Source organism: Zootoca vivipara, chromosome 5 (assembly GCF_965207765.1).
Source record: "Zootoca vivipara chromosome 5, rZooViv2.hap1.1, whole genome shotgun sequence".
NCBI classification, from domain to species: domain Eukaryota; kingdom Metazoa; phylum Chordata; class Lepidosauria; order Squamata; family Lacertidae; genus Zootoca; species Zootoca vivipara.
Genome location: NC_142588.1, coordinates 80,867,732 through 80,895,723, shown reverse-complemented (window position 1 = coordinate 80,895,723; position 27,992 = coordinate 80,867,732). Strand labels below are relative to the sequence as shown.

General features: G+C 45.0%; 1 protein-coding gene across 5 annotated transcripts in view; it reads left to right on the top strand.

Annotated features, from left to right (window-relative positions):
- Positions 1 to 27,992, top strand: part of WDR49 (WD repeat domain 49) — a 101,324-nt gene that overhangs the window by 12,342 nt on the left and 60,990 nt on the right. For 4 of the 5 annotated variants that reach the window (XM_035132371.3, XM_088669168.1, XM_060274404.2 and 1 more), the window contains 5 exons: positions 4,524 to 4,967; positions 9,642 to 9,818; positions 11,882 to 12,056; positions 21,251 to 21,418; positions 24,523 to 24,671. In XM_035132371.3, the coding sequence (XP_034988262.3) occupies positions 4,524 to 4,967; positions 9,642 to 9,818; positions 11,882 to 12,056; positions 21,251 to 21,418; positions 24,523 to 24,671 (1,113 nt within the window). The remainder of the gene's footprint in view (positions 1 to 4,523; positions 4,968 to 9,641; positions 9,819 to 11,881; positions 12,057 to 21,250; positions 21,419 to 24,522; positions 24,672 to 27,992) is intronic. The other variant, XM_060274407.2, reaches the window with a different exon arrangement.

The following is a 27,992-nucleotide window of genomic DNA, read 5'->3' as shown; positions in this document are numbered from 1 at the left end:
AACAGGTGCAGGGTCATCTGTCAGTGGAGGAAATGCCATACACAGCTCGGTGGCTGAGCATCTGCTTTGCAGGCAGAAGGTCCCTTTCTAGGAAGAGAATCTCCAGGAAGAGCTGGGAATGCTTGCTGCTTGAAATCCAGGACAGCCACTGCCAGGAAGTGTGCACAATGCTGAGTGAGATGTACCCAATGGCCTCAATCAGCATGAAGCAGCTTTCCATGATCCTAAAAGGTAAAAAAAGGACCCCTGGACGCTTAAGTCCAGTCAAAGGCAACTAGCGGGTGCGGCGCTCATCTTGCTTTCAAGCTGAGAGAGCCGCTGTTTGTCCACAGACAGCTTTCCGGGTCATGTAGCCAGCCTGACTAAACCGCTTCTGGCACAACAGAACATCGTGACAGAAACCAGAGCGCATGGAAAGACCGTTTACCTTCCCGCCACAGCGGTACCTGTTTATCTAATTGCACTGGTGTGCTTTTGAACTGCTAGGTTGGCAGGAGCTGGGACAGAGCAACAGGAGCTCACCCCATCATGCGGATTCGAATCCCCGATTTTCTGGTCGGTAAACCCAAGAGGCTCAGTGGTTTAGACCACAGCGCCACCCACGTCCTTTACCTTCCTAATAGTCATCCTCTTCTACAGACCCTTGTTCCTGCTATCCATTTGGTGACCACACACTTACAGTGGTACCTCGGGTTGCGGACCCGATCCATTCCGGGGTGCCGTTGGCATCTCGAAAAGTCTGCAACCTGAGTGGTTGCAATAGAGCAATAGAGCGCTTCTGCGCATGCATGAAGCACACAGAACGCTTCTGCGCATGCACACATGGCAAAACCCGGAAGTAAACACTTCCGGGTCCACCGTGATCGTATCACGAAAAAACGCAACCCGCAGCAGACACAACATGAGGTATGAATGTATAGGGACTTGCTGCATAGACTGTTTTGAAATAAGATTTCACTCAACGAGTTAGTGCCTCTTATGTTTGCTCTCCAGATGAGCTCAAGCTTGTAGCTGTCAATCAATCATGATACTGATGGTGTTTCACGGATAACAAGAAGTATATTGAGTCCAGAGGTTCTGGCTGTGCAGCATTTTCAAAAACAAGGCTGTAAACCTAACTCTTAAAACAACACACCCACCCAGTGCCCCGATTCATTTCAGTTTCCTGTGTGTGTGTGTGTGTGTATACAGTGGTACCTCCACTTATGAATTTAATGCGTTCTGAATGCACATTTGTAAGTCGAAAAAAAATGTAAGTCAAATCCCATAGGGATGCATTGGGAGAAAAAATTCGTCAAAGCAATCCTATCTAAAAATTCGTAAGTAGTAAAAATCCTATCTAAACCGCATCCAAGATGGCGGACGGAGCTCCATTCGTAAGTAGAAACATTCGTAAGTAGAGTTATTCGTAAGTAGAGGTACCACTGTATAAGCAAAATAATATTGAAGGGGCAATGGAGTGTAATTTCCATTCTGAAATATTGTTTCATTAATATTCTATGTGGAACAAGGAGATGGATAGTATTGAAACACTAATGGGATTTTTTTCTTTAAAAAACGTGAAAATTAATTAAGCTCGATTTCCCACAAAGTTATCGTGGTGTTACACTTTAGATGCCACTCTCCCCCCTCTGTGTATGAAATGTTAAAACCGAAGTGTCATTTGATTTTTGATTTTTTTTTACTGCTGTTCAGTTAAATAATTACAACAGTGGATTAGGAAGAGGCCTTTTATAACATAACAACATTTCTTATCCCCTTGCCACAATGTTTTCATTTGTGGATATGAGAAAATTCAAGGAAGCCTCTACAGTATAAGAAAAGAAGTCCCCCAGGGAAGAGTGGATTGGATGATTATTAAATAGGATAAAGAGGCTTTTAGCAGAATGATCCAAAGTCATTATTCTGACAGCTTTTCATCAGAGCATATGGAAGCATACCTGGCCCCAGGTATCTATATGACAAAAATGTCCATTACAATCTGTTACTAAAGCAGAGGAAGCCAATTTACCAAGTATATTTTACAGAAGGAAATCAGCAGTTATTTATGGGGAATACAAAGTTGAGAATTGGCTTTTCACCAACCCATAACTTTAGTTACAGCTAGGTAGTCGTGTTGGTCTGACGTAGTCGAAACAAAATAAAAAAATTCCTTCCAGCAGCACCTTAGAGACCAACTATGTTTGTCATAGGTATGAGCTTTCATGTGTATGCACACTTCTTCTGAAGCTCATACCTATGACAAACGTAGTTGGTCTCTAAGGTGCTGCTGGAAGGATTTTTTTTTTTTTGCCATAACTTTAGAGGAGGTTTGTATTTAGTTGGATTAGGCCCTTGTGAGTTCAATACGGCTTACTCATGAGTAAGTGTGCATGCATAGAATTTTATTTAAGACATTCCTTACCCACTCTTCATTGCAAAGAGGACCCCAGAGTGAGATAAAAAATTTAAAATAAATCTAGGCCCACCATACAAGTACAGTACTAAATTTACATGTGGGGTTGCTTTGCCCCATATATCAAATTGCCCTCTCTTTAAATTGCTGAACCAGCACTGTTAGAGGCATAGCTGCCAAGTTATCCCCTTTTTTAAGGGATTTTCCCTTATGCTGAATAGGCTTCCTCGTGAGAAAAGGGAAAACTTGGCAGCTATGGTTAGAGGTGCCACATGATACTTGTTCTGCAATTGTAAGACATTCATGTTTAAGTGAAGCTGCACTTTGGAACTCCCTGCCTATTGACATCGGACAGATGCCTTCACTCTTTTTGGTACATGATAATAATAATAAAAACCACTTTTGTTTAGGCAAACCTACCCAGACATGTAAAAAATGTCTTGAGTTTTTAATCTAGTTTTAGTTTATTGTTGATTTTAATCATTTAAAAAAAGGTTTAAAAAACTTTAAAGCCCTAAGCGGCCTAGGCCCATTATACCTGAAGAAGTGTCTCCACCCCCATCATTCTGCCCAGACACTGAGCTCCAGCTCCAAGGGCCTTCTGGCGAATCCCTTCCGGTGAGAAGTGAAGTTACAGGGAACCAGGCAGAGAGCCCACCCTGTGGAATGCCCTCCCATCAGATGTCAAGGAAATAAACAACTATCTGATTTTTTATAAGACATCTAAGGCAACCCTGTATCATGAAGTTTTTAATGTTTGATGGTTTATCATGTTTTTAATATTCTGTTGGGAGCCGCCCAAAGTGGCTGGGGAGGCCCAGCCAGATGGGTGGGGTATTAATAATAATAATAATAATAATAATAATAATAATAATAATAAGACAAACAATCACCCAGGGTCAATTTTACACACTGCCCAGGGACTTTGTGGGTTGTATCCAATGAATCCACTGAAATTTAAAAATTTAAGTTAGTTTCAGTCATTAATTTCACTAGGTCTACTCAAAATATGACTAGCATTGGATACAGCCCTTAGCCATGTCACAGAGGATGCGTTACGACTACTCTAGAGTAACGACTCTCCAGACCTTTGCCTTTTCATGCTTTTATTGAGTGCAGGCTATTTACAGTGCTAGAGCTATACAGGATACATCCTCTTAGTCTGACCCAGAACCCTGGAATGGCGCTTCCCGCGTTTTCTTCCAACATAAGAGTCGGGGCACCCCAAATCTCCTCCTGCACTTCCTCCTGTGTAATTCCAGAACCGGAGGGGGAAAGGGTCTTCTTTCCGTGTTTTCCTTCTCCCATAGCTGCCAAGTTATCCCTTTTTTAAAGGGATTTTCCCTTATGCTGAATAGGCTTCCTTGCGAGAAAAGGGAAAACTTGGCAGCTATGCCTTCTCCCCCTCTTCCCCCTCTCTCTCTTCCTGTCCCACGTGCAGCAGGGGCTCTCCTATGCGGCCAGAGCCCCGTCCCCTTCTTCCTCCTTCCTCACTGGACTCTTCCCCCTCCCCGCTGATGCTACTGCTGGTGGAAGAGCTGCTCCTCAAGATGGGTGGGGGCTCTCTGTACTCTTTCCCCCTCACAGCCATATCCATTATTTTCAATGAGACCACTCTGAGTAAGACTAACATCAGGTAAATATAACCTTGTGGGCTTCCCATAGGCATCTGGTTGGCCACTGTGAGAACGGGATGCTTGAATAGATGGGCCCTGCACCTGAGTCTAGCCGTCAGGTTCTTCTTCTGTTCTGTAATGCCTCATGGAATGCATCACTATGGAAGATACTAGCCCTGGAATGGTGAATCGTAGAATTGTAGAGTTGGAAGGGACCACAGGCGTCATCTAGTCCAACCCCCTGCAATGCAGGATACGTTTTGCCCAACGTGGGGCTTGCACCCACAACCCTGAAATTAAGAGTCTCATGCTCTACCGACTGAGCTATTGAACATCCCCTGTAGATTGAATGTCACTGATGGAGCTTTCAAAGCACCTTGTCACCACTAAACATGGCACTTTCCCTCATTAAGACAGTTCTTCTTGAGAAGTGGGTCACTGAATGAATTACATGAGGATCGATCCTTAGCACCTTGGCAAACTCCTCATTCTCTCTTTGCTTTGCTTTCAAGCTCCCAGAATCAAATGAGAGCACAGGCACAATGACGAGAGACGAGTTTGTAGACAAAATGTCCACAGCAGTTCGGCAAGGCACCAGGGAAGAGTACGGTGAGTTGTTTGACAAGATAGATTTGATCCGAGATGGCCTTATTGACTGGGACAAATTGACCTCCTTTGTGCTGCTTGAGCTGTATGAGAGAGATGAACGGGCCAGGCGATCGGTCATCCCTCACTGGAAGGACCTTCGGTTTCTCCCTCTGATCCACAAAGATGCTGTTCAGAAAATAACACTATTGAAAAGCCCTATCAGCTACCTGACTGTGAGCAGGAGCGGTTTGCTTGGCTGCTGGGGAGAGAGTCTGAAGTTACAGAGGACTCTTCAGATCACCACAGAAGCTGTCAAGCCTAAAGACCTCTGGGTGACCTCTCTGGTTGCACTGCCAAATGTTAACAAGGTACGTAGCTGTGCTCATGGAAGTGTAACAATACTTCTGAAACCATGTTAGTGCTGATAATTTTCCACAGCTTCTCACGAATCCCATCCATGTTGGGAATCTCTTCCCAGTTGGATGTATCAATCACTTACTGCCCTTCGGAGCACAGAAAACATTAATTTTCCCTTCCACTAGCCTAGTCCCAAGGAAAGGATGGTCTGTTTTCTGATACAGCTCCTGCTACAGCTGATGGGTAGCACCCTAGTCCAGAAAGCAGAGCCCTCCTATTCACCTAAACCCTGACTGAATGATGGGAAATGATTCTAACTGGACTATCCAAAAGTTGCAAAGAACAGGACTGAGTTTAAGAGGATACTGAGCAAAGTTGCACTTGGTGGGCTCCCCTTTGTCTTGGTGAGCTTATGTAGCTGTTGCGATAGCTCTCAATATTGTGCTAGACGGGTGGGTTTACTCAGCATTTGAAGTTCCCACAAAGAGTGAGCTTAGGTTGAGGCATTGTGGGAACTTAAAACAGTGACTTAAGGCAGCTGCATGTTGTTGTTGTTTAGTCGTTTAGTCGTGTCCGACTCTTCGTGACCCCATGGACCATAGCACGCCAGGCACTCCTGTCTTGCACTGCCTCCCGCAGTTTGGTCAAACTCATGTTCGTAGCTTCAAGAACACTGTCCAACCATCTTGTCCTCTGTCGTCCCCTTCTCCTAGTGCCCTCAATCTTTCCCAACATCAGGGTCTTTTCCAAGGATTCTTCTCTTCTCATGAGGTGGCCAAAGTATTGGAGCCTCAGCTTCACGATCTGTCCTTCCAGGGAGCACTCAGGGCTGATTTCCTTAAGAATGGATAGGTTTGATCTTCTAGCAGTCCATGGGACTCTCAAGAGTCTCCTCCAGCACCATAATTCAAAAGCATCAATTCTTCGACGATCAGCCTTCTTTATGGTCCAGCTCTCACTTCCATACATCACTACTGGGAAAACCATAGCTTTAACTATACGGACCTTTATCGGCAAAGTGATGTCTCTGCTTTTTAAGATGCTGTCTAGGTTTGTCATTGCTTTTCTCCCAAGAAGCAGGCGTCTTTTAATTTCGGGACTGCTGTCACCATCTGCAGTGATCAAGGAGCCCAAGAAAGTAAAATCTCTCACTGCCTCCATTTCTTCCCCTTCTATTTGCCAGGAGGTGATGGGACCAGTGGCCATGATCTTGGTTTTTTTGATGTTGAGCTTCAGACCATATTTTGCGCTCTCCTCTTTCACCCTCATTAAAAGGTTCTTTAATTCCTCCTCACTTTCTGCCATCAAGGTTGTGTCATCTGCATATCTGAGGTTGTTGATATTTCTTCCGGCAATCTTAATTCCGGCTTGGGATTCATCTAGTCCAGCCTTTCGCATGATGAATTCTGCATATAAGTTAAATAAGCAGGGAGACAATATACAACCTTGTCGTACTCCTTTCCCAATTTTGAACCAATCAGTTGTTCCATATCCAGTTCTAACTGTAGCTTCTTGTCCCACATAGAGATTTCTCAGGAGACAGATGAGGTGATCAGGCACTCCCATTTCTTTAAGAACTTGCCATAGTTTGCTGTGGTCGACACAGTCAAAGGCTTTTGCATAGTCAATGAAGCAGAAGTAGACGTTTTTCTGGAACTCTCTAGCTTTCTCCATAATCCAGCGCATGTTTGCTATTTGGTCTCTGGTTCCTCTGCCCTTTCGAAATCCAGCTTGCACTTCTGGGAGTTCTCGGTCCACATACTGCCTAAGCCTGCCTTGTAGAATTTTAAGCATAACCTTGCTAGCGTGTGAAATGAGCGCAATTGTGCGGTAGTTAGAGCATTCTTTGGCACTGCCCTTCTTTGGAATTGGGATGTAGACTGATCTTTTCCAATCCTCTGGCCATTGCTGAGTTTTCCAAACTTGCTGGCATATTGGGTGTAGCACCTTAACAGCATCATCTTTTAAAATTTTAAATAGTTCAGCTGGAATATCATCACTTCCACTGGCCTTGTTATTAGCAATGCTTTCTAAGGCCCATTTGACTTCACTCTCCAAGATGTCTGGCTCAAGGTCAGCAACCACACTACCTGGGGTGTATGAGACCTCCATATCTTTCTGGTATAATTCCTCTGTGTATTCTTGCCACCTCTTTTTGATGTCTTCTGCTTCTGTTAGGTCCTTACCACTTTTGTCCTTGATTATGGTAATCTTTGTACGAAATGTTCCTTTCATATCTCCAATTTTCTTGAACAGATCTCTGGTTTTCCCCATTCTATTGTTTTCCTCTATTTCTTTGCATTGCTCATTTAAGAAGACCCTCTTGTCTCTCCTTGCTGTTTTTTGGAAATCTGCATTCAGTTTCCTGTATCTTTCCCTATCTCCCTTGCATTTTGCTTGCCTCCTCTCCTCCGCTATTTGTAAGGCCTCGTTGGATAGCCATTTTGCTTTCTTGCATTTCCTTTTCCTTGGGATGGTTTTCGTTGCTGCCTCCTGTATAATGTTACGAGCCTCCATCCATAGTTCTTCAGGCACTCTGTCCACCAAATCTAAATCCTTAAACCTGTTCCTCACTTCCACTGTGTATTCATAAGGGATTTGATTCAGATTGTATCTTACTGGCCCAGTGGTTTTTCCTACTTTCTTCAGTTTAAGCTGGAATTTTGCTATAAGAAGCTGATGATCTGAGTTACAGTCAGCTCCAGGTCTTGTTTTTGCTGACTGTATAGAGCTTCTCCATCTTTGGCTGCAGAGAATATAATCAATCTGATTTCGATGCTGCCCATTTGGTGATATCCATGTGTAGAGTCGTCTCTTGTGTTGTTGGAAGAGAGTGTTTGTGATGACCAGCTTGTTCTCTTGACAGAACTCTATTAGCCTTTGCCCTGCCTCATTTTGAACTCCAAGGCCAAACTTGCCTGTTGTTCCTTTTATCTCTTGATTCCCTACTTTAGCATTCCAATCCCCTGTAATGAGAAGAACATCCTTCTTTGGTGTCATTTCTAGAAGTTGTTGTAGGTCTTCATAGAATTGGTCAATTTCACTTTCTTCAGCACCGGTAGTTGGTGCATAAACTTGGATTACTGTGATGTTAAAAGGTCTGCCTTGGATTCGTATCGAGATCATTCTGTCATTTTTGAGATTGCATCCCATTACAGCTTTTGCCACTCTTTTGTTGACTATGAGGGCCACTCCATTTCTGCTACAGGATTCTTGCCCACAGTAGTAGATATGATAGTCACCCGAACTGAATTCGCCCATTCCCTTCCATTTTAGTTCACTGATGCCCAGGATGTCGATATTTATTCTTGTCATCTCATTTTTGACCACATCCAGCTTACCTCCACTCATGGTTCTTACATTCCAGGTTCCTATGCAATATTTTTCTTTACAGCATCGGACTTTCCTTTCGCTTCCAGGCATATCCGCAACTGAGCGTCCTTTCGGCTTTGGCCCAGCCGCTTCATCAGCTCTGAATCTACTTGTACTTGTCCTCCGCTCTTCCTCAGTAGCATGTTGGACGCCTTCCGACCTGAGGGGCTCATCTTCCAGCGTCATAACTTTTATATGCCTGTTGTCTTTGTCCATGGAGTTTTCTTGGCAGGGATACTGGAGTGGCTTGCCAGTTCCTTCTCCAGGTGGATCACGTTTAGTCAAAACTCTCCACTATGACCTGTCCATCTTGGGTGGCCCTGCATGGCATAGCTCATAGCTTCTCTGAGTTATTCAAGCCCCTTCGCCACGACAAGGCATTGATCCATGAAGGGGAGGCAGCTGCATAGCACTGCTTGAAATCTTGGACCAGAGTAAAACCTAAGAGGCAGTATGCCTTTAGGGAGCTGTCCAATGGTTCCAGGTGCTGAAGTTGGTCTTAGCAAGGATGATGCCTGCCTATAGTGCTGGGATGGAAGCTGATTGGGTGTCTGTGCCTGTGTGTGTGTGTGTGTTTGTGTGTGTACGTGTACACACAGCTCCTCAGTTAGTGGATCAAAGGACTGAGCAACTTTGCTGTGCTGAGCTTTTGACTCCAGCCTCAACAATTACCTCCTTCCCTATCTTCTTAGGCCATTGAGGCTTGTGTTATCTTTCTTTTTGCACTGTAGGCACCCAATATTTCTTGCCTGCCTTTCTGTAAAAACCTCTCTGTAGGCGGCAACAGGTCATAACATCAATGAAAAAATAAAATCTATCTCAAAACTAAAATTAAACACAGCATTTTAAAATTCACATTATGTCATATGTACAGGCAGAAAGAGGATACAAAGATAAAGATATCAAGAGATGAATGAGAGGGGAGGCTTTGTTTCAGAAAGATAAGAGAAATGAGGGGTGATGGCAGGAGTGGGGACCTTTGTGGGCTTCCAGATGTTGATGGGCTACAGCTCCCTACAGTCCCTATGATGGCCGGAGCTGATGGAGGTTAGGGTCAACCAATCTCTGGAGGGCTACAAATTCCTTATTCCTGGATTAAGACAAAGGCTTGAGCAGGGGTTTGAAGAAGAAAGTGAGAATGCTCACATGCCACATAGGAGTTCTTTGTATTAGATTGGAGACATAAAGGGAAACAGGGGCTAATGGGCAAGTCTTCTAAGAAATGAAGGCACTTTTGGATGCCTCCTGTATGGTAAACCTGGAGGAATGTTCTCTCCCCCCCACTAACTTTGTTTCTCTCCCACCCCATATAGGTAGCTGTCTCATTTACAAGCAAAGAGATCTATTTTGCTGAGCTGAATTCCAAACAAGGGTTCTCATGTCAGTATAGACTTCAAGGCTTTGTGGGAACTGTGATATGCATGGACTACTGGTACAACCCTCACGATGGAAACGATGCTATTCTGACAATGGGAGATGTCTGTGGGCAGGCAAGTACATCACAAAATGTCAGGACAACATCTGGGTGGCCACATGTTCCTCATCCCTGTTTTACCAGGATACCAGCTGCCTCTTGAAGTGTTTCAGAGTCCTGAGCCATTATACCTGTAGTGTCATGGAAGTCGGCCTGCCCTGGCTGGATGCAGAGGAATGGTGGGGGGCACCAGCTGGGGAAACCCCAAGGGAAGAAGGCTCGGAGCCTGGGGAGTGGTTGTGGGACAGTGATGAGTGGTTAGAGGGATAGGAAGGAGCAGACTGGGAGGAAGGAGAGCAGAGCCAGTGTGCTGTAGTAGTTAGGAGCGGTAGACTCGTAATCTGGGGAGCCAGGTTCGCATCTCTGCTCCTCCACATGCAGCTGCCGGGTGACCTTGAGCTAGTCACACTTCTCTCTGAAGTCTCTCAGCCCCACCCACCTCACCGGGTGTCTGTTGTGGGGGAGGAAGGGAAAGGAGATTGTTAGCCGCTTTGAGACTCCTTCGGGTAGTGATAAAGCGGGATATCAAATCCAAACTCTTCTCTTCTTCTTTAGACTGGGAGGAAGAGGTAACAGGGTTGAGTGAGCAGAGAGCAGTCTGTGGCAGAGAGCAGTCTAGAATCAGAGGCAGAGGCAGAGGCTGGAGATGAGGAGGGGGGACGCCAAGAGGCAGAGATGAGCAGGGCAGTCTCGAGCAGGTCGGGCGCCCTGGCACTGAGGCGCAGAGATCGCTCCGGTGCCCCCGCCCTCGCAGTGCGCAGCACGGCTTTCGCACGGCTTCACCGCGCAGCGCCCCACCTGTCGGCCCGGCGCCCTGACACCCTGTGCCACTGGGACTATGCCTAGGGCCGGCCCTGGAGATGAGTCAGGCTGGTGAAGAAGCCATGGTGCCTCCCCCTCCTGCTGTGACCAGCTCCCTTCCCCCCTGATCTCCCGAAACCTGAAGAGGTATTCAGAGGGCAGAGCAAAGACAGGCAAGATGACAGAGCCTCGAACTGCTTGGGAAGGAAGAATCTTAGGGAGCTGTAGGAAAGTGGGAGCAAGTTCTACATAGGGGCAAGTTCTACGGGGAAGAGTTGCTGTGCTCACCAGGGAACGGCCTCCTGGACTGTCTTTCTTCTTTGAATAAAGAGTTCACTGAAGTTGTGTGAGTTATTTCTGACCTGCTCCTGGTACCCAGTAATAGGGAAAGCCTGACTCTACCCAACAAAACATCTAGTGAGTAAAGTATGTAAGGGCACTATCCACAGAGATCGAGCACTTGTTATTTATTTAGTGACAGTACTTGTTCACAGTATTTATATATCACTGTTCAGGTAGACCTCACTAACCAGTTTACATAAGATTATTACAACAATAAGCACAGTGGGTTTTCCCTCCCTTTAAAGTTGCAATAGAATTGGGGGGAAAACAACTTGTTTTATTAAAAAAGAAAAATCAATTACTGCTGCTTCTCCCCTCAGGGTAAGGTGGGCTTTCAGCTGTCCCCTGTAGCAGCAGTTGAGGAGAGCAAGCGGAGGCGATGGGAACTGGATGGTGACTGCTCCTTCTGCATTCCTCTTGCCATTCACAAAGTTCAAGTTATATACTGAGTCAGTGCAGTCCACCTTCATATGTTCAATGGTGGAGATGATGCTTCAGAACTTCCAACTCCAGGGAGATTTAGCTTTTCTTCTTATGTTGAGTCAAAAGTCAATTCATCCCAATTGCTTCTCATTACTCATATTCATTCTCTTGAAAGTACATTCAGCTGCCCAAGGCTTTGTTCCCTTCATTTGCTTTTAGATTGGTTTAACCTCCCCCTTTTGTCATGTCTTGCCCAACTATACATGTTGGCTACCTATACATATTTAAGTTATTTCCGTTGTCCTCTCCTAAGCAAATCCCGGCAGCCTCATTAGCAAGAAAATAGCCTTAGCAGGGGCCGTGAAATTCAAACGCATGCAAGTTATGAATTTATAACAAAGGAGGGGTTTTGTGTGATATTCAGGTTATTGCCATCAGTTATGGGTTGCTTTGAAATGCTGAGAGTGGTAGAAGATTTTTTTATTTAAAAAAAATTAACTCTATCCTTCACAGGTCCATGCAATTGTCTTCAACACAGCTCTGATCTCATTGTTTGAACGACCTTCACATTCCACTGAAGATGAAAATGTGACAATGACTGTCACTTGGCAGGAGCTGGTCTCTGGGTATCACAAATGCTGCTATGTTTTAAGGCACAAACTCCATGATAAGGAATGGGTTAGACAAGGTACTGATATGAGAAATGACACAAGGAAGTCCTTTTAAAAAAGAAAGAAAGAAAGAAAAATCTTGGGTGCCAGCCTCTGGTGTAGATTGGGGTGTCAGACAAAAGCTCTTAAAGGCTGCAATCCTATGAGAGGCAGTGTGGTGTAGTGGTTAGAGTGGTGGACTAGGATCTAGGAGACCAGGGTTCAAATCCAAACTTGGCCAGGAACCTCAGTGGGTGATATCTGGCCAGTCATTGCCTCTTAGCCCAACTTATTTCATGGGGTTGTTGTAAGGATTAGTAAATGAGGAGAGGGAGAAATGTGTGTGTGTTTGCCATGTTGAGATCCTTGGAGAGAAAGGAGGGATACAAATGCAACTAATAATAAGAAACAATAAAAATATGTGGTTACCTTGAGGAAGCTCCCTTTGAACATAGTGGGACTTACTTCGGTGTAAACACACACAAGTTTGCATTGTTATTAGTGGGTCCTGGAGTTCTTGGCCTCAAGGGCAGCTGGGCTTACGCATCCTATGTGGTCCTGAGAATTCTCACACATTCATATGGACTTCCTTTCCATCAGCAATGTCAACCTGCTAATGGTTGCTCTCATGCTAGTGTTCACAGTTCCCAAGGGAAGCCTCTACAGCAAACTTCAACTTCTCAGATTGTAACGTTTTTCTGGGGGTTAATTTTGCTGATGTTTAGGCGGTGGTAATATTTTTTTATAGCTGCATCTTGGGGGTTTCTTTGGAGGGGGGACGACTTGTGGGGTGTTTGGCAGTAGGAGAGAGAGGAGGCTGCGACTTCTGGGCCTGCCTTTTGGAAATTAAGATTTTTGCTGCAAAGTCCTGCGCCAGAAAAGCCTGATTGCTTCCTTCCAGAAGCTTTTATAGCCTCTTTAACACCAAAGCTCATTTAAAAGTTTTAAATCAAAGCCAGAGGATAACAATGGTTCTGAAATAACATCTCCTGAAGTGACTCTATTTTCTTTTCTTAAAAAAAAAAGAGTTAAAGTAATTTGCATGCATGCAATCAACCTAGCTCTTCGTGCCTGAATAATGAATGGCCTTCCTAGCCCTGCTGGGGGGGGAATATCTTTCTTTTCTGCCACACAAGCATTCTGCTTAATACAACATTTCAACCTCGCATCTCAGAGTTATGCTTGCAATCTGGACCTTTGATGCCACAGTGTAATGCTGGAGAAGAAGAAGCCATGGCATCTTCTTCTTGTCCCACCCTTTCCACTTGCTTATGCTTTCCTACCTTGCCTGCTGCATAGCATCCCTGGAGAGCTCCTTTTTATTGCAGGTAGGAGAGGCAGCAGAACTGGGAGAGTAATGAGTGGTTGGGAAGAAGCCACTGCAGCTGTCTTGTCTCCATCTGTATCATGCAATCCAAAGATAGATCTCTGGGTTGCAGCCTGGTCCAATATCGTAACTCAAGGGATGCTTAGTTGTGACTCTCCAGCTATTGCTGGACTACAACTCCCATCACCCCTGCTCATTGGATGTAGTTGATGGGATTTGTAGTGCTACAGGATCCCGTTTTTAATTATTATTTTTTAATACTCAGTGCTCAAATATTTTTGCTAAATAAATATGAGGAACCCCCAACCCCTGCTGAAAACCTGAATTGGTACAGCCCAAACTTGGCTTTACCATTTCATTGTGATCAAGGCCCCAGCCTTTAGAGTTTCATTCAATTACAACAGGTCCCCTACCCTCTGCTTGTCGCGAATTTCTTCACGGCGCTTTAGCAGAGATGTTAAGAGTTCCAGTTTCTTTAGTGCAGTATATTTATTGTGAGCTATATACAAATATCTACAGGCAGTTCATACACAAGCAGTTCATACACTCTCTAAACCTCTCACTGACCACACCCTTCTACAACACCACCACAAACATTGCTGGATAGGTTTCCCTTTTAAACCACTGACAACCAATCAACTGACAGCACATTACTGCTGAGTCATTCTGACCCAGCACTTCTACAGAAAGTATTGCATCAGCCAGTTTCACTTTACTAGTACAGTACACTCAGGCCTGCAGACTTACTATTTCACACAGCATTCTGTGGATCCCAACACTCCTCCTTAAGTCAAAGGCTTGAGACCTAACAATTCTCTTAAGTCTCGAAATTTAGAAGCATCCAAACATTTTGTATATAAGTCTGCCACATTACATTTTGTGTTACAATGTTGTACTTTTAACACATTTCTTTCCAAAGCATTTTTAACATTGCCATATCTTATTGCAATAGGTTTACTTTTGCTCTTAAAGTTCTGTTGGTTGGCAAGCTGCTGTGCTGCCATGTTATCACTGAGCACAGTGATTGGCATTTCTGAAGGTATTCCTAGTTCTTTTGTTAGGCAAGCAAACCACTCTATTTGTGACACACATTCGCTTATGGCTGAGTACTCTGCTTCACAAGTACTTGTGGCAACAAACGTTTGCTTGAGGCTTTTCCATTGAACCAGGGCATTTCCAATATATATGGCATAGCCAGTGGTAGATTTTCCATTTTCTCTGTCTCCCCAGCTGGCATCAGCATATGCATATACTTGTTGATCACACCCTGTATCTAGCACCAGTTTGTAATCTTTTGTGCCTTTCAGATACCTCAGGATTCTTTTAAGTGCTACCCAATCTCTCTGAGCTGGGTCTGCACTTCTTTGGCTTAACATGTGCACTGCCAATGTTATGTCAGGTCTCGTCCAGCAACTTAAATATAACAGAGAACCCAACAAAGAATGAAATGCTGTTGCATTCTCACATTTCTGCCCCTCTGGTTCATTTTTATACTGTGTAGTTATGGGAGTGTCAGCCTCATTTGCCCTTTCCATTCCATATGTCTTCAGTAATTTTTCAATCTTTTCCTTCTGACTTAGGGAGTAGACACCCTCTTCATTCCTCTGAACCTCTACTCCTAAGTAATTTTGGATTTCTCCCAAATGCTTCAGTTTGTACTTGTTACCTAGGTTGTTCATGAACCAAGACACTTGCTTTTGTGCAGTTGTTATTAGACAAATATCATCAACATACAAAAGTAAATAACAAACGCTTCCTTGTACTGTTGCTGAATATAAACAGGAATCAGCCAGGCTTTGTTTGAATCCTATCTTTTTCAAAGTTGTGTCTATGCATTCATGCCATAGACGTGCACTTTGGTGTAAACCATATAGTGCCCTCTGCAGCTTTAAGACCATGCTGTCTCTTTCCAGCTCATAACCTGTATTTGCTGCAAATACACCTCTGCATCAATGGGAGCATTTAAATATGCTGAGGCAACATCAAAATGATTAACTTTTAACCCCCTCAGGCTTGCCATTGCTAAAACTGATTTTACTGTTTCAGATTTTGTTGTTGGGGCAAAGACTTCATCGTAGTGAATCAGTTTCTTTTGTGTAAAGCCTCTGGCAACTAGCCTGGCTTTCCTTTGGCAACTACCATCAGCCAGCGTTTTCACTTTAAAAACCCACCTACAGCTTATGGGCTTTTTACCTTTAGGCAATTCTGCAGGTACAAACACACTGTTGTATAGCAAAGAGTCATACTCTGCCTGCATTGCCTTTAACCACGCCTCTTTCTCTAGAGTAGGTAACTCTTGCAGTTCTTCAAAGTTTTCTGGCTCAATTACACACACCTGATTTATGCTGTCTGTGAACCCATAACGGGCTGGAGGTTGACCTTTATTACTTCTCTCAGACCTCCTAGGTTCATTAGGGCTACTTTCAGGACTGCTTTGGGGGTGGATTGACACTGGAGATTTACCTCCTCCTGTCCTGGTTACACTTTCCTTTTCCCTCTGCTCCACACGAGTAGTTGGAGAAAGTTGCTCAGTCTTTACCTCCTCCCTTTCAACTTTACTGGGAGAGCTGCCAATTCTTAGCTTTGTTTCAACTGCCTTATCAGATACACTCGGCAGTAAAACACTTTCTGGCAATTGGTTTGCATGTATCTTGGGCCAATTTCTTTGCTCATTAAAACTGGCTGACCGACTAAAACTCAAAAGGTTTTTATCGTTTTCAAACCGGTAAGCTTTTGTTCCACTTTCATACCCAAGAAATAACAACTGCTGTGCTCTTTTTCCACCTTTTCTTCGATTTTTCACAGGTATATCCACCCATGCCTTTGTTCCAAAGATTCTCAAATGTTGCAAACTGGGACTTTTGTTATAGAGAACCTTGTAGGGTATATCATCTAATACACTTGACCATAGGCGATTCCCAATATAATTAGCTGTTTTAATACTCTCAGCCCAATATTTAATTGGAAGATCTGCATCTGCTAACAATGCTTTCATTTGTGTCTGCAAAACTCCTCCCCTACGCTCTGCTACACCATTCTCTTGAGGAGTTGCCACATTGGCAAGCCTATGTTTAATCCCTTGGGTTCGCAACCAGTCTCAGAGAGTTTGCCATAAATTCACCTCCCCTGTCTGTCTGAATAGAAAACACCTTTTGGCCAAGTTGCCTTTCTACCCTTCTTACCCAGAACTTCAAAGTTTGGGGCACTTCAGACTTTTGCTTTAATGGGTAGACCCAGCCAAACCTAGAGTAGTCATCCACCAGAATTAAACAATACTTATTACGGGAGACACTTGGTGGAAAAGGACCTGTTACATCGGCATGAATCAACTCCAGTGGTCTTTTGGTTTCTCTCTGGCTTGCTCTTGCTACTGGGCAAGCCCTACTCTTAACCTCCTTGCAAATGTTGTTGTTGTTTAGTCGTTTAGTCGTGTCCGACTCTTCGTGACCCCATGGACCATAGCACGCCAGGCACTCCTGTCTTGCACTGCCTCCCGCAGTTTGGTCAAACTCATGTTCGTAGCTTCGAGAACACTGTCCAACCATCTTGTCCTCTGTCGTCCCCTTCTCCTTGTGCCCTCCATCTTTCCCAGCATCAAGGTCTTTTCCAAGGATTCTTCTCTTCTCATGAGGTGGCCAAAGTATTGGAGCCTCAGCTTCACGATCTGTCCTTCCAGGGAGCACTCAGGGCTGATTTCCTTAAGAATGGATAGGTTTGATCTTCTAGCAGTCCATGGGACTCTCAAGAGTCTCCTCCAGCACCATAATTCAAAAGCATCAATTCTTCGGCGATCAGCCTTCTTTATGGTCCAGCTCTCACTTCCATATATCACTACTGGGAAAACCATAGCTTTAACTATACGGACCTTTGTCGGCAAGGTGATGTCTCTGCTTTTTAAGATGCTGTCTAGGTTTGTCATTGCTTTTCTCCCAAGAAGCAGGCGTCTTTTAATTTCGTGACTGCTGTCACCATCTGCAGTGATCAAGGAGCCCAAGAAAGTAAAATCTCTCACTGCCTCCATTTCTTCCCCTTCTATTTGCCAGGAGGTGATGGGACCAGTGGCCATGATCTTGGTTTTTTTGATGTTGAGCTTCAGACCATATTTTGCGCTCTCCTCTTTCACCCTCATTAAAAGGTTCTTTAATTCCTCCTCACTTTCTGCCATCAAGGTTGTGTCATCTGCATATCTGAGGTTGTTGATATTTCTTCCGGCAATCTTAATTCCGGCTTGGGATTCATCTAGTCCAGCCTTTCGCATGATGAATTCTGCATATAAGTTAAATAAGCAGGGAGACAATATACAACCTTGTCGTACTCCTTTCCCAATTTTGAACCAATCAGTTGTTCCATATCCAGTTCTAACTGTAGCTTCTTGTCCCACATAGAGATTTCTCAGGAGACAGATGAGGTGATCAGGCACTCCCATTTCTTTAAGAACTTGCCATAGTTTGCTGTGGTCGACACAGTCAAAGGCTTTTGCATAGTCAATGAAGCAGAAGTAGACGTTTTTCTGGAACTCTCTAGCTTTCTCCATAATCCAGCGCATGTTTGCTATTTGGTCTCTGGTTCCTCTGCCCTTTCGAAATCCAGCTTGCACTTCTGGGAGTTCTCGATCCACATACTGCCTAAGCCTGCCTTGTAGAATTTTAAGCATAACCTTGCTAGCGTGTGAAATGAGCGCAATTGTGCGGTAGTTGGAGCATTCTTTGGCACTGCCCTTCTTTGGAATTGGGATGTAGACTGATCTTCTCCAATCCTCTGGCCATTGCTGAGTTTTCCAAACTTGTTGACCTTAGAACTAATATTGCAGTCCAAGTACTTACTACAACTCTTAATGTTTTTCATCCCCCCACACAACTCCAACGTTTTGTTCAGCACCTTAAAGCTAGCATGAGCCATGCGTCTATGCAGGAGATGAATACACATATTGTGGGTTGGGACATTTTGCACATTTGCAACCTTAGACTCACTCCGTAATACATACATATTAGTTCTAAGGTCAGCATTTGCCAACACTGCCCCATTTTGCTTTATCTGGCACTGGTCTCCCACAAAGTTTACTTCAAAGCCTGCTTTTGCCAAGTCAGGAATGCTTAGGAGATTGTTTTGCAAACTAGGCACACACAACACATTCCTGAATGTGTGTCCCAGTTGTGGGAACACAACCTCCCCCTCACAAACCACATTAGCTTTCTGGCCTGTAGCAAGACTTACATGTTTTTTGTTTGAAGCCCTAGCATCAGTCAGCAATGCTTTTCTTTTACAAAAAGTTTGAGAAGCTCCACTGTCCAGAACCCACAGCTCTTCATTTTCTTGACCATCTGCAGACACCCAGGCGGTAGACTCTCTCTGCTGCCTCCTGTGCTTCTGCTGTTTTTGGTGTTTTTTTGGGCAGTCCCGAAGCAGATGTGCACTGGACTTGCAGCAAAAACACCTTTTTACTTTGTTGACCACCGGCTGGGCTGCAGCAGCTCCTCCTGGCTGATTCTCTGGCTGCTGGCACCTCTGCTCCTCCCGGCTGTTGTTCCCTCTGGGATGCTCCAACAGCTGGGCTGAGGTCATCTTTCGCTCGGCACGCCTGTCCTCCTCTGCATACAACCGCCCGGTGATGTATTCCAGGGTCAGCTTATCAGCCTCCACCGACTCGAGAGAAGTGACCAGCATATCATAGCTGTCGTCAAGGGAACTTAGGACTATGAAAACTTTGTCCTCTTCCCCCACTGGCTTCCCTCTTAAGGCTAGCTCCTGGAAACAGCCTGTTAGGAACTTTAGGTGGTTTACCAGAGAGTCGCCCGGTTTCTTCCGACACCGGTACATTCTCCTGGTCAGCGTTATCAGTGAACCAGCTGTCTCACGCACATGGACAGCCCTGAGTGCATCCCACGCCTCCTTCGCCGTCACCTTATCTGTTACGTAGACAAGCTGGCTATCGTCCACTCCAAGAACAATAGTAGACAGTGCTCTCTCATCCTTTTCTAGCTCGGCCACCGCTTGTGCCAGCTTCTCATCATCGTCCCAATCCTCCTCAGGGGACTGTGGCGTAGTTTCCACCACCTTCCACAAACCCTCACGCTTGAGGAAGTGTTGCATGCGGACCGACCAGACGCTGTAGTTAGTGGCCGTCAGCTTCTCTAGCAACACGCCAGCTCTGGACTACTCCATACCTTCAGCTCACCTCCAGCTCCTCATGGCTAGACAACTGCTACCTGGACTCTTGCGCAGCGGGAGCGTGCTGGGCCCATAACCCTGTCGCAAATTTCTTCACGGCGCTTTAGCAGAGATGTTAAGAGTTCCAGTTTCTTTAGTGCAGTATATTTATTGTGAGCTATATACAAATATCTACAGGCAGTTCATACACAAGCAGTTCATACACTCTCTAAACCTCTCACTGACCACACCCTTCTACAACACCACCACAAACATTGCTGGATAGGTTTCCCTTTTAAACCACTGACAACCAATCAACTGACAGCACATTACTGCTGAGTCATTCTGACCCAGCACTTCTACAGAAAGTATTGCATCAGCCAGTTTCACTTTACTAGTACACTCAGGCCTGCAGACTTACTATTTCACACAGCATTCTGTGGATCCCAACACTGCTGTATGTGTTAACCATAGACCCATGGTATACATGGCAGGTTCTCTCCTGCTGGAGGCCTTCAAGCAGAGAGTGGACATGCTCTAGCTATGAATTCGCTGCCTTGAGCCAGAGATTGGATTAGATGATCTATAATACCCCTCCAGCCATATGATTCTACAGTACGAAGAACAGCAACTGGCTCAGTCTTTTCTTCAATGAACGTAACATTTTAATTTGCCATATATATTCTGATATGGGAATTACTCTTAAGACCACCATTTTCAGTCAGGCATCCTCCAAGGAGCTTGACTTACAATGTAATTTAGTCAGAAACAAGTTTATGTCTTTGTTGGAAACTGCGAAGATTTCTCAGCTCCTAATATTCATAACATTTTACTCTCATAAAAGTCCCTAGAGTCCAGAGAGGCAGGTTGTGTGTGTGTTTTATTGAAATTCCAACTATGCCATTCAATAGCAAACATTACAGCAGCATATAAAAACCAGATGGTTATACTTTTTTATAGATATCTGCAGAAGTAGTTAGACTACAACTCCCATCATCCAGACCTTTGACCATACTCACTGAGGCTGATTGGAGTTGAACAGCATCTTCTTCCCCATCACTGCTTTAGTGTAGCCACCAATTTTGTATTCAGAACTTCTTTCTCAATGGCCATCTTCACATGCTACATTTTTGCTGTGTACCCATTAAATGTGTTTACATATGCACATATAAAGGCAATGCATGAAAACACACACATGCAAATACAAATAATAATAATAATAATAATAATTTATTATTTGTACCCCACCCATATGACTGAGTCTCCCCAGCCACTCTGGGCGGCTCCCAATCCAATATTAAAACAATACAGCATGTTTGTCTGGCAGTTGGAGTGAGCCTTGGCTTTCCAACAAAAGTACAATTCATGTTTATGTTGCCATCTTGATGGCCTCTCAAACCATAAATTCAAGTGATGGGGCCTAGTTATGTTGAATGACCTCCCATTATTAAATGACAGAAACAAATCTGGTACCAGGTTGGGAGAAAGAATAGCACTAGATGTGAAGGCTTGGAAAAATTAAATTTCTACTGCAAATGTTTGATCGATTTATATCTATCCTCTTCTAGTCATTTATATCTCTCCTTTTCTACCCAAGTAGGGTACTAAGAACAGGCTGTAGAAACATTCAAAAAACCCTAATTTTAACACAGCACAACAAAACTTAAAAAACGATTCACCACAATTGACTCAGCTCTATGTAAGAACTTCTTACTTGATGACGAATCCAATCAAAATGCCGTCTCTTTACCGTTTCAGTTGCATACATCCCCTCCTTAGATGTCTTTCTGTCTGTTACAACCAGCCGCACAAACACATTGGTGCTAGCTTGGAGAGAGAAATTAAGTCCTCGTCTTACAACGACAACTTTCCACGTGGCTCAAGGAGTCAATGCTTTTGATTTCCATTCAAGGCTCAACTTGATAGGTATGTCGCTATAATTTGTTTTCTTGTAAAATCAGAAGTCTAAGAGTATGTCTGTGCTGTAGCAACGGTAACTGGTGCCCATGTGGGTTGGTCGACAGGAAGGGAGACTGACAGGAGGGAGAACCAGAGCCAGTGACAAGTGGAAGCACCTAATTCTAGTTTTCTCTCCATCCTCCTCACTACTGGAGGACAACAATGAGGTAACACTCAGACTGAGAAGGAGGGAGCTTGTAGAAAGGTGAGGAGTTTGCGACTGAGTACCCAATGCACCCTAATGGGCCAGTGTTTATTGCAGACTCAACCTAGCAAAGCAGCCATTTCCCTCTCCCAGGGGAACTCTAACAATTTCATTTTGGTAAAGTGGGCTAGGTAGAAATTCACTAACGGCAACTTCATTAAACTACGATGCCCAGAATTCTTTGGGGAAAGCCATGACAATTAAATCCACATAATATCAGTATAAATGAATAGGTGAAGGCAGAAACTCTAGTTTGGTTCGGATATAGCACCCAAGACAAGGCAAATACAGAAAACGGATGAGAGGAAATGGCTATAAGGGAAGGTCATTTTGAAAATGCCCATGAATCCAGTTGTGGCCTAGCTGGTTGTCCTTTGTCGGTAATATTTCTCCTCAGAGAGAGGGGTCTAGTCCAGGCATAGAAAAACTTGGCCCTCCAGATGTTTTGGGACTACAACTCCCATCATCCCTAGCTCGCAGAACCAGTGGTCAGGGATGATGGGAGTTGTACTCCCAAAACTTCTGGAGGGCCGAGTTTGCCTATGCCTGGTCTAGTCTCCAAGTTTCTGGCTGTTGGAGGGGGGTTATCATGTGGAAGGAAGTGTGATAAAGTATGGGAGTAATTTCTGGGCTGCATTCCATACAGAAAAGTGCAGTAAATTGTACTGATGTTGTAAAACATGACATTTACCTAGTGTTTGCTGTATCTTAGAACTCTTAAATGCCCAGGGCCCTATATATCAGGGTACTTCTGCCTGACAATTGTGAAATGATTTTAGATAAATACAACCAACATAGGTTCCCCCAAGGAACTCTTGCAAGTTGTGCTTTAGTGAGGTCTCTGAGTATTCTATTTTCTTGACCCTCATACAGAACAAAAATCCCAAGTGTTTCTTAGATGGAGTCATAATTGTCCAGCCAATTTAGGCTTACGGTGGTCAATTTTCCCCCCCCCCTCCTTTGGCTTAGCATCATCTCTACAGCCCACAAATGCCCGGAGGGTAGACTTTTGATTGCACCCTCCAAAAGCCAGGTGCAGGTGATAAAGCGTATATTGCCAACGAAACACTTGCCAGGGGAAGGAGCATAAGCTTCACACTGACTGAAAAGGAAATCCATTAAAAAACAAAACAAAACAAGTACAAATAGAGTTCTGTTCTGAATTGATGTGAAGCGGGGTGGTAGGGAAAGGGGAACAAAGGGGACCTGAGGCATTTGTAAGGTGATGGGTAGACAGCAAAACCAATAAAGAGATGTTGTAGAGGACTGGGGAGGCTGTTGTAAAGAAGAGGCAACCAAATATAGAACATATGCTATGACAGGGATAGGGAATCGGTGGCCCTCCAGATGTTGTTGGACTGCAGATCCCATCATCCCCTGACTATCAACTGTACTGTCATAGCTGAAGGGAGTTATCATCAGTGTACTCGTGTCACCTTGCTCCAAAATTCTTAATGGCTGCTTCCGACAGCTTCATCTGGATGCTAAATAGCAATGGAGACAAGATACTGCCCTGCAGCAACCCATAGCTCAAGAGCCAAGGGGCCGAGAAGCACTCATCCAGTGCTATTTTCTGGAACTGTCCCTGGAGCAAAGACTGAAGCTACTGTACTGTAGAATAGTGCCCACAAAAGCCATCTCCTGTAGGTGGTCCATGAAGATACCATGGTCAATGGCATCAAAAGCTGTTGTAAAAGCAACAGGATTGCATTCCGCCTGCCCCTCTCCCTATAGTGGTCATCCATCAGGGTGACCAAGGCAGATTCTGCCCTGATCTTGGGTTTAAACCCGGACCGAAATGGGTCTAGATAATCAGTTTCCTCCAGGAATGCCTGCAGCTGCTTTGCCTCTACCCTGTCAAGTACTGTGCTCAAAAAGAAAGTGTTTGTGATGGGGTGGGCATTTTCACCTCCTTCAAAGTGGTTGCAACTTGCCCCCCTTCATGCAGAGACATATTCACTGCAGCCTGAACCCATCCAGTCATGCCACTCAGGCTAGCTTTAGTCAGCAATGGAAGGCAGGGGTCCAAAGGGCATGTCATTGTGTGCATACACATAAGTACCTTGTCATCAACCTCAGACTGTGAAAACTGAAACTGATCTCATGAAACATGACTTGATGGAGCACTAAAAACCACACACACACAAAAACACCTTACTTGGAACTGACTCTATCAGTCCTGGCATCTAGCTTGCTACTGAGATGAACGGCTTTGTTCTCAAGCAATTCCCAGTGAGTCTCTGAGGTGTGCCGGGCTCCATCCCCTGATACAGGTGTCAACCACTAACCTGGAAGTGGTACTTCGGGTTACAAACTTTGCCCCAGGATGAGAATGGAAATCATGTGCCAGACGTGTGGCAGCAGCGGGAGGCCCCATTAGCTAAAGTGGTACCTCAGGTTAAGAACAGCTTCGGGTTAAGAACGAATTAAGTTCGTAACCCGAGGTACCACTGTATAGGGAATATGAGCAGGGCTTGGCTAAAACACCCTCACAGGCCAAATGGAGAGGCCTCTTTAGGCCTGTGGACCTGAGATTCCTCACCCCTGCCAAGGAGTGTCCACTGTAGGGCTGCACCAAGGTCTCCAGGACTCATCTTTCCTAGTCTCAGCCAGTGTTCCCTTTCTTTGGCTTGCATTGGCTCCATATCAAGTCAAGCAGCTGCAAAAACAGATTAATTTTTATGAAGGAAATGAATAGGGGGTGAGGGAGAAGCTGCATCAAGGCAATCAAATCTGGAGAGTGGAATGGAATCCATTAAACAAAAACTGTTTACAGTTGCTGCAACTTTGGCATATTTCTTTGTCATGCTTGGGGGTGTGGAAATACGTGTGTATAAATGAGTTTCGACTTTGTGACTTTGAACAGCGACCGCAGGAGTTAATCGCCATGTTTGCCTTTGGAATCCTTATGTCACGTCTAAGCCTGCCGGAGTCCTGGAGGGCCATTCCGACAGTGTAATCGCCGTCCGGTTCATTACTGAGCGCAAACTGCTCTTCAGCTTCGGAAAAGATAAGGTGAGCTTGGGAAGAGCCCGCGGAGCGGAGATCATTAGTCTTCCTCTAGGCAACGCTCCGGTTAAGAACATGGAACCCAGAAGGGCACTAGTTTTGAGTTTCTCAATCCAGCAGCTGCTCCACTTTGTAGTGCTTGTGATTAAGTCTACTCAACATGGGTAGAAATGGTCTCGTCCTTGGAGGCTCTAAGCAAAATGAAGCCTCTAAGACAGGGGTGGGGAACCTCAGGTTTGGGAGCCAAATGCAACCTTTCAAGCCCTTCTATCAGGCTCTCAAGACTCTCTCTACATCCCTCCTTCCCTAGCCACACCCACTCCCCTCAGGCAACACCCCTCACCACCATTGCTCTTCTTGAGTAGTTTTTGTGCACGTAGAAAACAGCTTATTGTATAAAGGTAAATTTTACATTTGTTGCTCTGCATACTTTTGATGCTGGTCCCACGGTGGTACTGAGAAACGTTCCCCTCACGTGTGCTAATATATGAAGGAGGCATATCCTCCTTCCATCCTGCTTCTCTCCTAAGATGAGAGCAGATTCACTTCTCAAGTGAAAAAGGAGTGTTTTCTTTTCTTTACAGGCTGTTACCAGAAATTAAGTCCACTTAGTATCTCCCAGCTGTCCTTCCTCCTTTCTTTTCTTCTAACCCTTGCCTCTTGAGACCCTCTGGTTAGCTATTCATTGCCACTTTTCTCTCTCCTGCTCCCTCCCTCTCCTCGATTCTCTTTGAAGGGCTATTTCAACGGCCAGTTCCCCAGGGTTAGAGAACAGAACATATCCCGTGGTTGTATTAAATGGAGTCATCCCTTTAGCACAATGAGTTCTACCTGAGCAATGAGACTTTATCTTCTCCTCTTCCTCCGTGGGCCCCTGTCCCCCAATCTGCTCCAGATGGCTGAAGGTTCCCAGGACACATTTGTGTGGCACAAAGGGAGAGGAAAGGGGGAGAGAGTCCCATTGTCTAGGCAGAAGTCCTTGCATCAATGGGACGACTTCATTGGGTTTCAACTCCTGGATTTTACCTTCGGCCTCCAGCTCACCTTTAGCTAGGCTCTCTTGGCGCTGTGGGTTAAACCACAGAGCCTAGAGCAGGCATCTCCAAACTGCAGCCCTCCAGATGTTTTGGCCTACAACTCCCATGATCCCTAGCTAAGAGGACCAGTGGTCGGGGAAGATGGGAATAGTAGCCCAAAACATCTGGAGGGCCAAAATTTGGGGATGCCTGGCCTAGAGCTTGCCGATCAGAAGGTTGGCGGTTCGAATCCCCGCAACGGGGTGAGCTCCCGTTGCTCGGTTCAAGCTCCTGCCAACCTAGCAGTTCAAAAGCACATCAAAGTGCAAGTAGATAAATAGGTACCGCTCTGGTGGGAAGGTAAACGGCATTTCCATGCGCCACAACCCCAAAGTCGGTCACGACTGGACCTACTGGTCAGAGGTCCTTTTACCTTTACTTCCTCTCTGGGCTTCCTTCCACTGTTTCTCACAGCTATGGCAAATCCCCTTGCCCATTCGCAGCAGCTGCTACCAGCTGCACCTGCTCTCCCTCCAACCCAATCCAGACTCTTTATCCTTAGGGATGCTGCCCTGGGGAATGTCTAGCCACAACCACAATGACATTTATTTTAACACCTTAAGAAATAACAAGACACCTCTCAATTGAATCTTGTGTTTTGTTTCACTGAAATATCTAGAATGCAAGTCAGCTTTTGCTGCCATTTGAAAAATGACTGATCGACATTTCTCAAATTTTTATTGCCACATTTTTACTGGCTCTGGATCAGTTATTTCCATTCCAGGAAAAACTTCACCTGCTGCATTGGTGTGAGGCTGCTTTTAAATGTACAGAAGCAGGGAAAGTGGGAAAGTTTTTGACCTTAAGCTAAGGTCCTTCTTTAGTTGTGTTTCTCATGCCAATCTGAGCTTGCAGCCTTGATTTGTGTCCAGTTAACATGTCCTTAAAAAAAAAACAAAAAAACTGCCACTAAGCTTCTTAATACATTCTGTGACCATTGCCTGTAGTGGTTTAGCCCTTATTTTACTGCCTTTTAGCATTCTCGACATCAACATGAATCTGTTTCACTTTGATGGATGAATGGGCATCTGAGCTGGTAGAGTATATTTACGTACAAACCTCCTGCTCTGCTAGAGCAACCGCCAACATACTGCCAGCCAACCCAAATGACACATCTGCTACGCAATGCCATGTAGGACAAGGGTTGGAATAAGAAAAGATAAAAAGGCTTCCTTTGCTGAAAGCCTTGGTTTGACAGCTCAGGAAGAAAAGAAATATAGGCGTCCGTGATTAGATTGCACTTCACATCAGAGAAGGCCTTGATTTGGGGAGAAAACAACTATTAATTTTAATTTGGTTGCATCCTCATAAGGAAACTAGGATATATTTCAGTCCAGGAATTTAAGAGTAATGATTTCTAAGAGGTTTGCCTGTGGGGGTAGAAAGGACCAGTGGGAAGTTTACTAAACAGTGCATGAAATGACATTGTCAAATAGCAGTCTGTGGCTGTTGAACTCAGCACCACCGCTCATGGAACTGATCTCTCTTCATGTGAGGTAGGTTAGGCTTAGAGACTGTGATTGGCAAGAGGTCACTATGTGGGGCTTCCACTGATGTACCCTCCAAGTGTCCCAATTTTCCAGGGACAGCTCCGGAATTATGAAAACCATTCTGACTCCTGATTTGATCCTGGAATGTCCCAATTTCCCCTGACAGCACTGCCACCGAGTTTGGGTAGAAGACGCCACCACCACAGAGGCCCATCCCTGCATGATGTGCTAGCTCTGAGGGGCAGGCAGAGGGCAGGGCCACCCTAGGCGGGAATAAAGGGGGGAGTGGAGGGCATCCCATTGGTGTAGCTGTGATGGTGCTCACCCTTCTTCTGCTTGGAAATGCTCCATGGGGAGGCACAAAAATGGGGGTTGAGGGGGGTCAGTTGGGAGGGGAGTGATAACTCCTGGGGGGCGGTGTGGCAGCAGAAACAAAGACACCAAAAGGTCAGCATGCCCTCCAGCAATCCTCAGATGAAAATGTCCCTATTTTCATCTGAGGAATGTTGGAGGGTTTGTGGACAAGCCAAGATTTGAACACAGGCCTCCACAAGAGAAATGCAAGATGCGGTGGGAGACAAAATTAAGATTCACCTAGTGCAGGCATCCCTAAACTTCGGCCCTCCAGATGTTTTGGACTACAATTCCCACCACCCCTGACCATTGGTCCTGTTAGCTAGGGATCATGGGAGTTGTAGGCCAAAACACATGGAGGGCCGAAGTTTAGGGATGCCTGCACTAGGTGAATCTTAATTTTATCT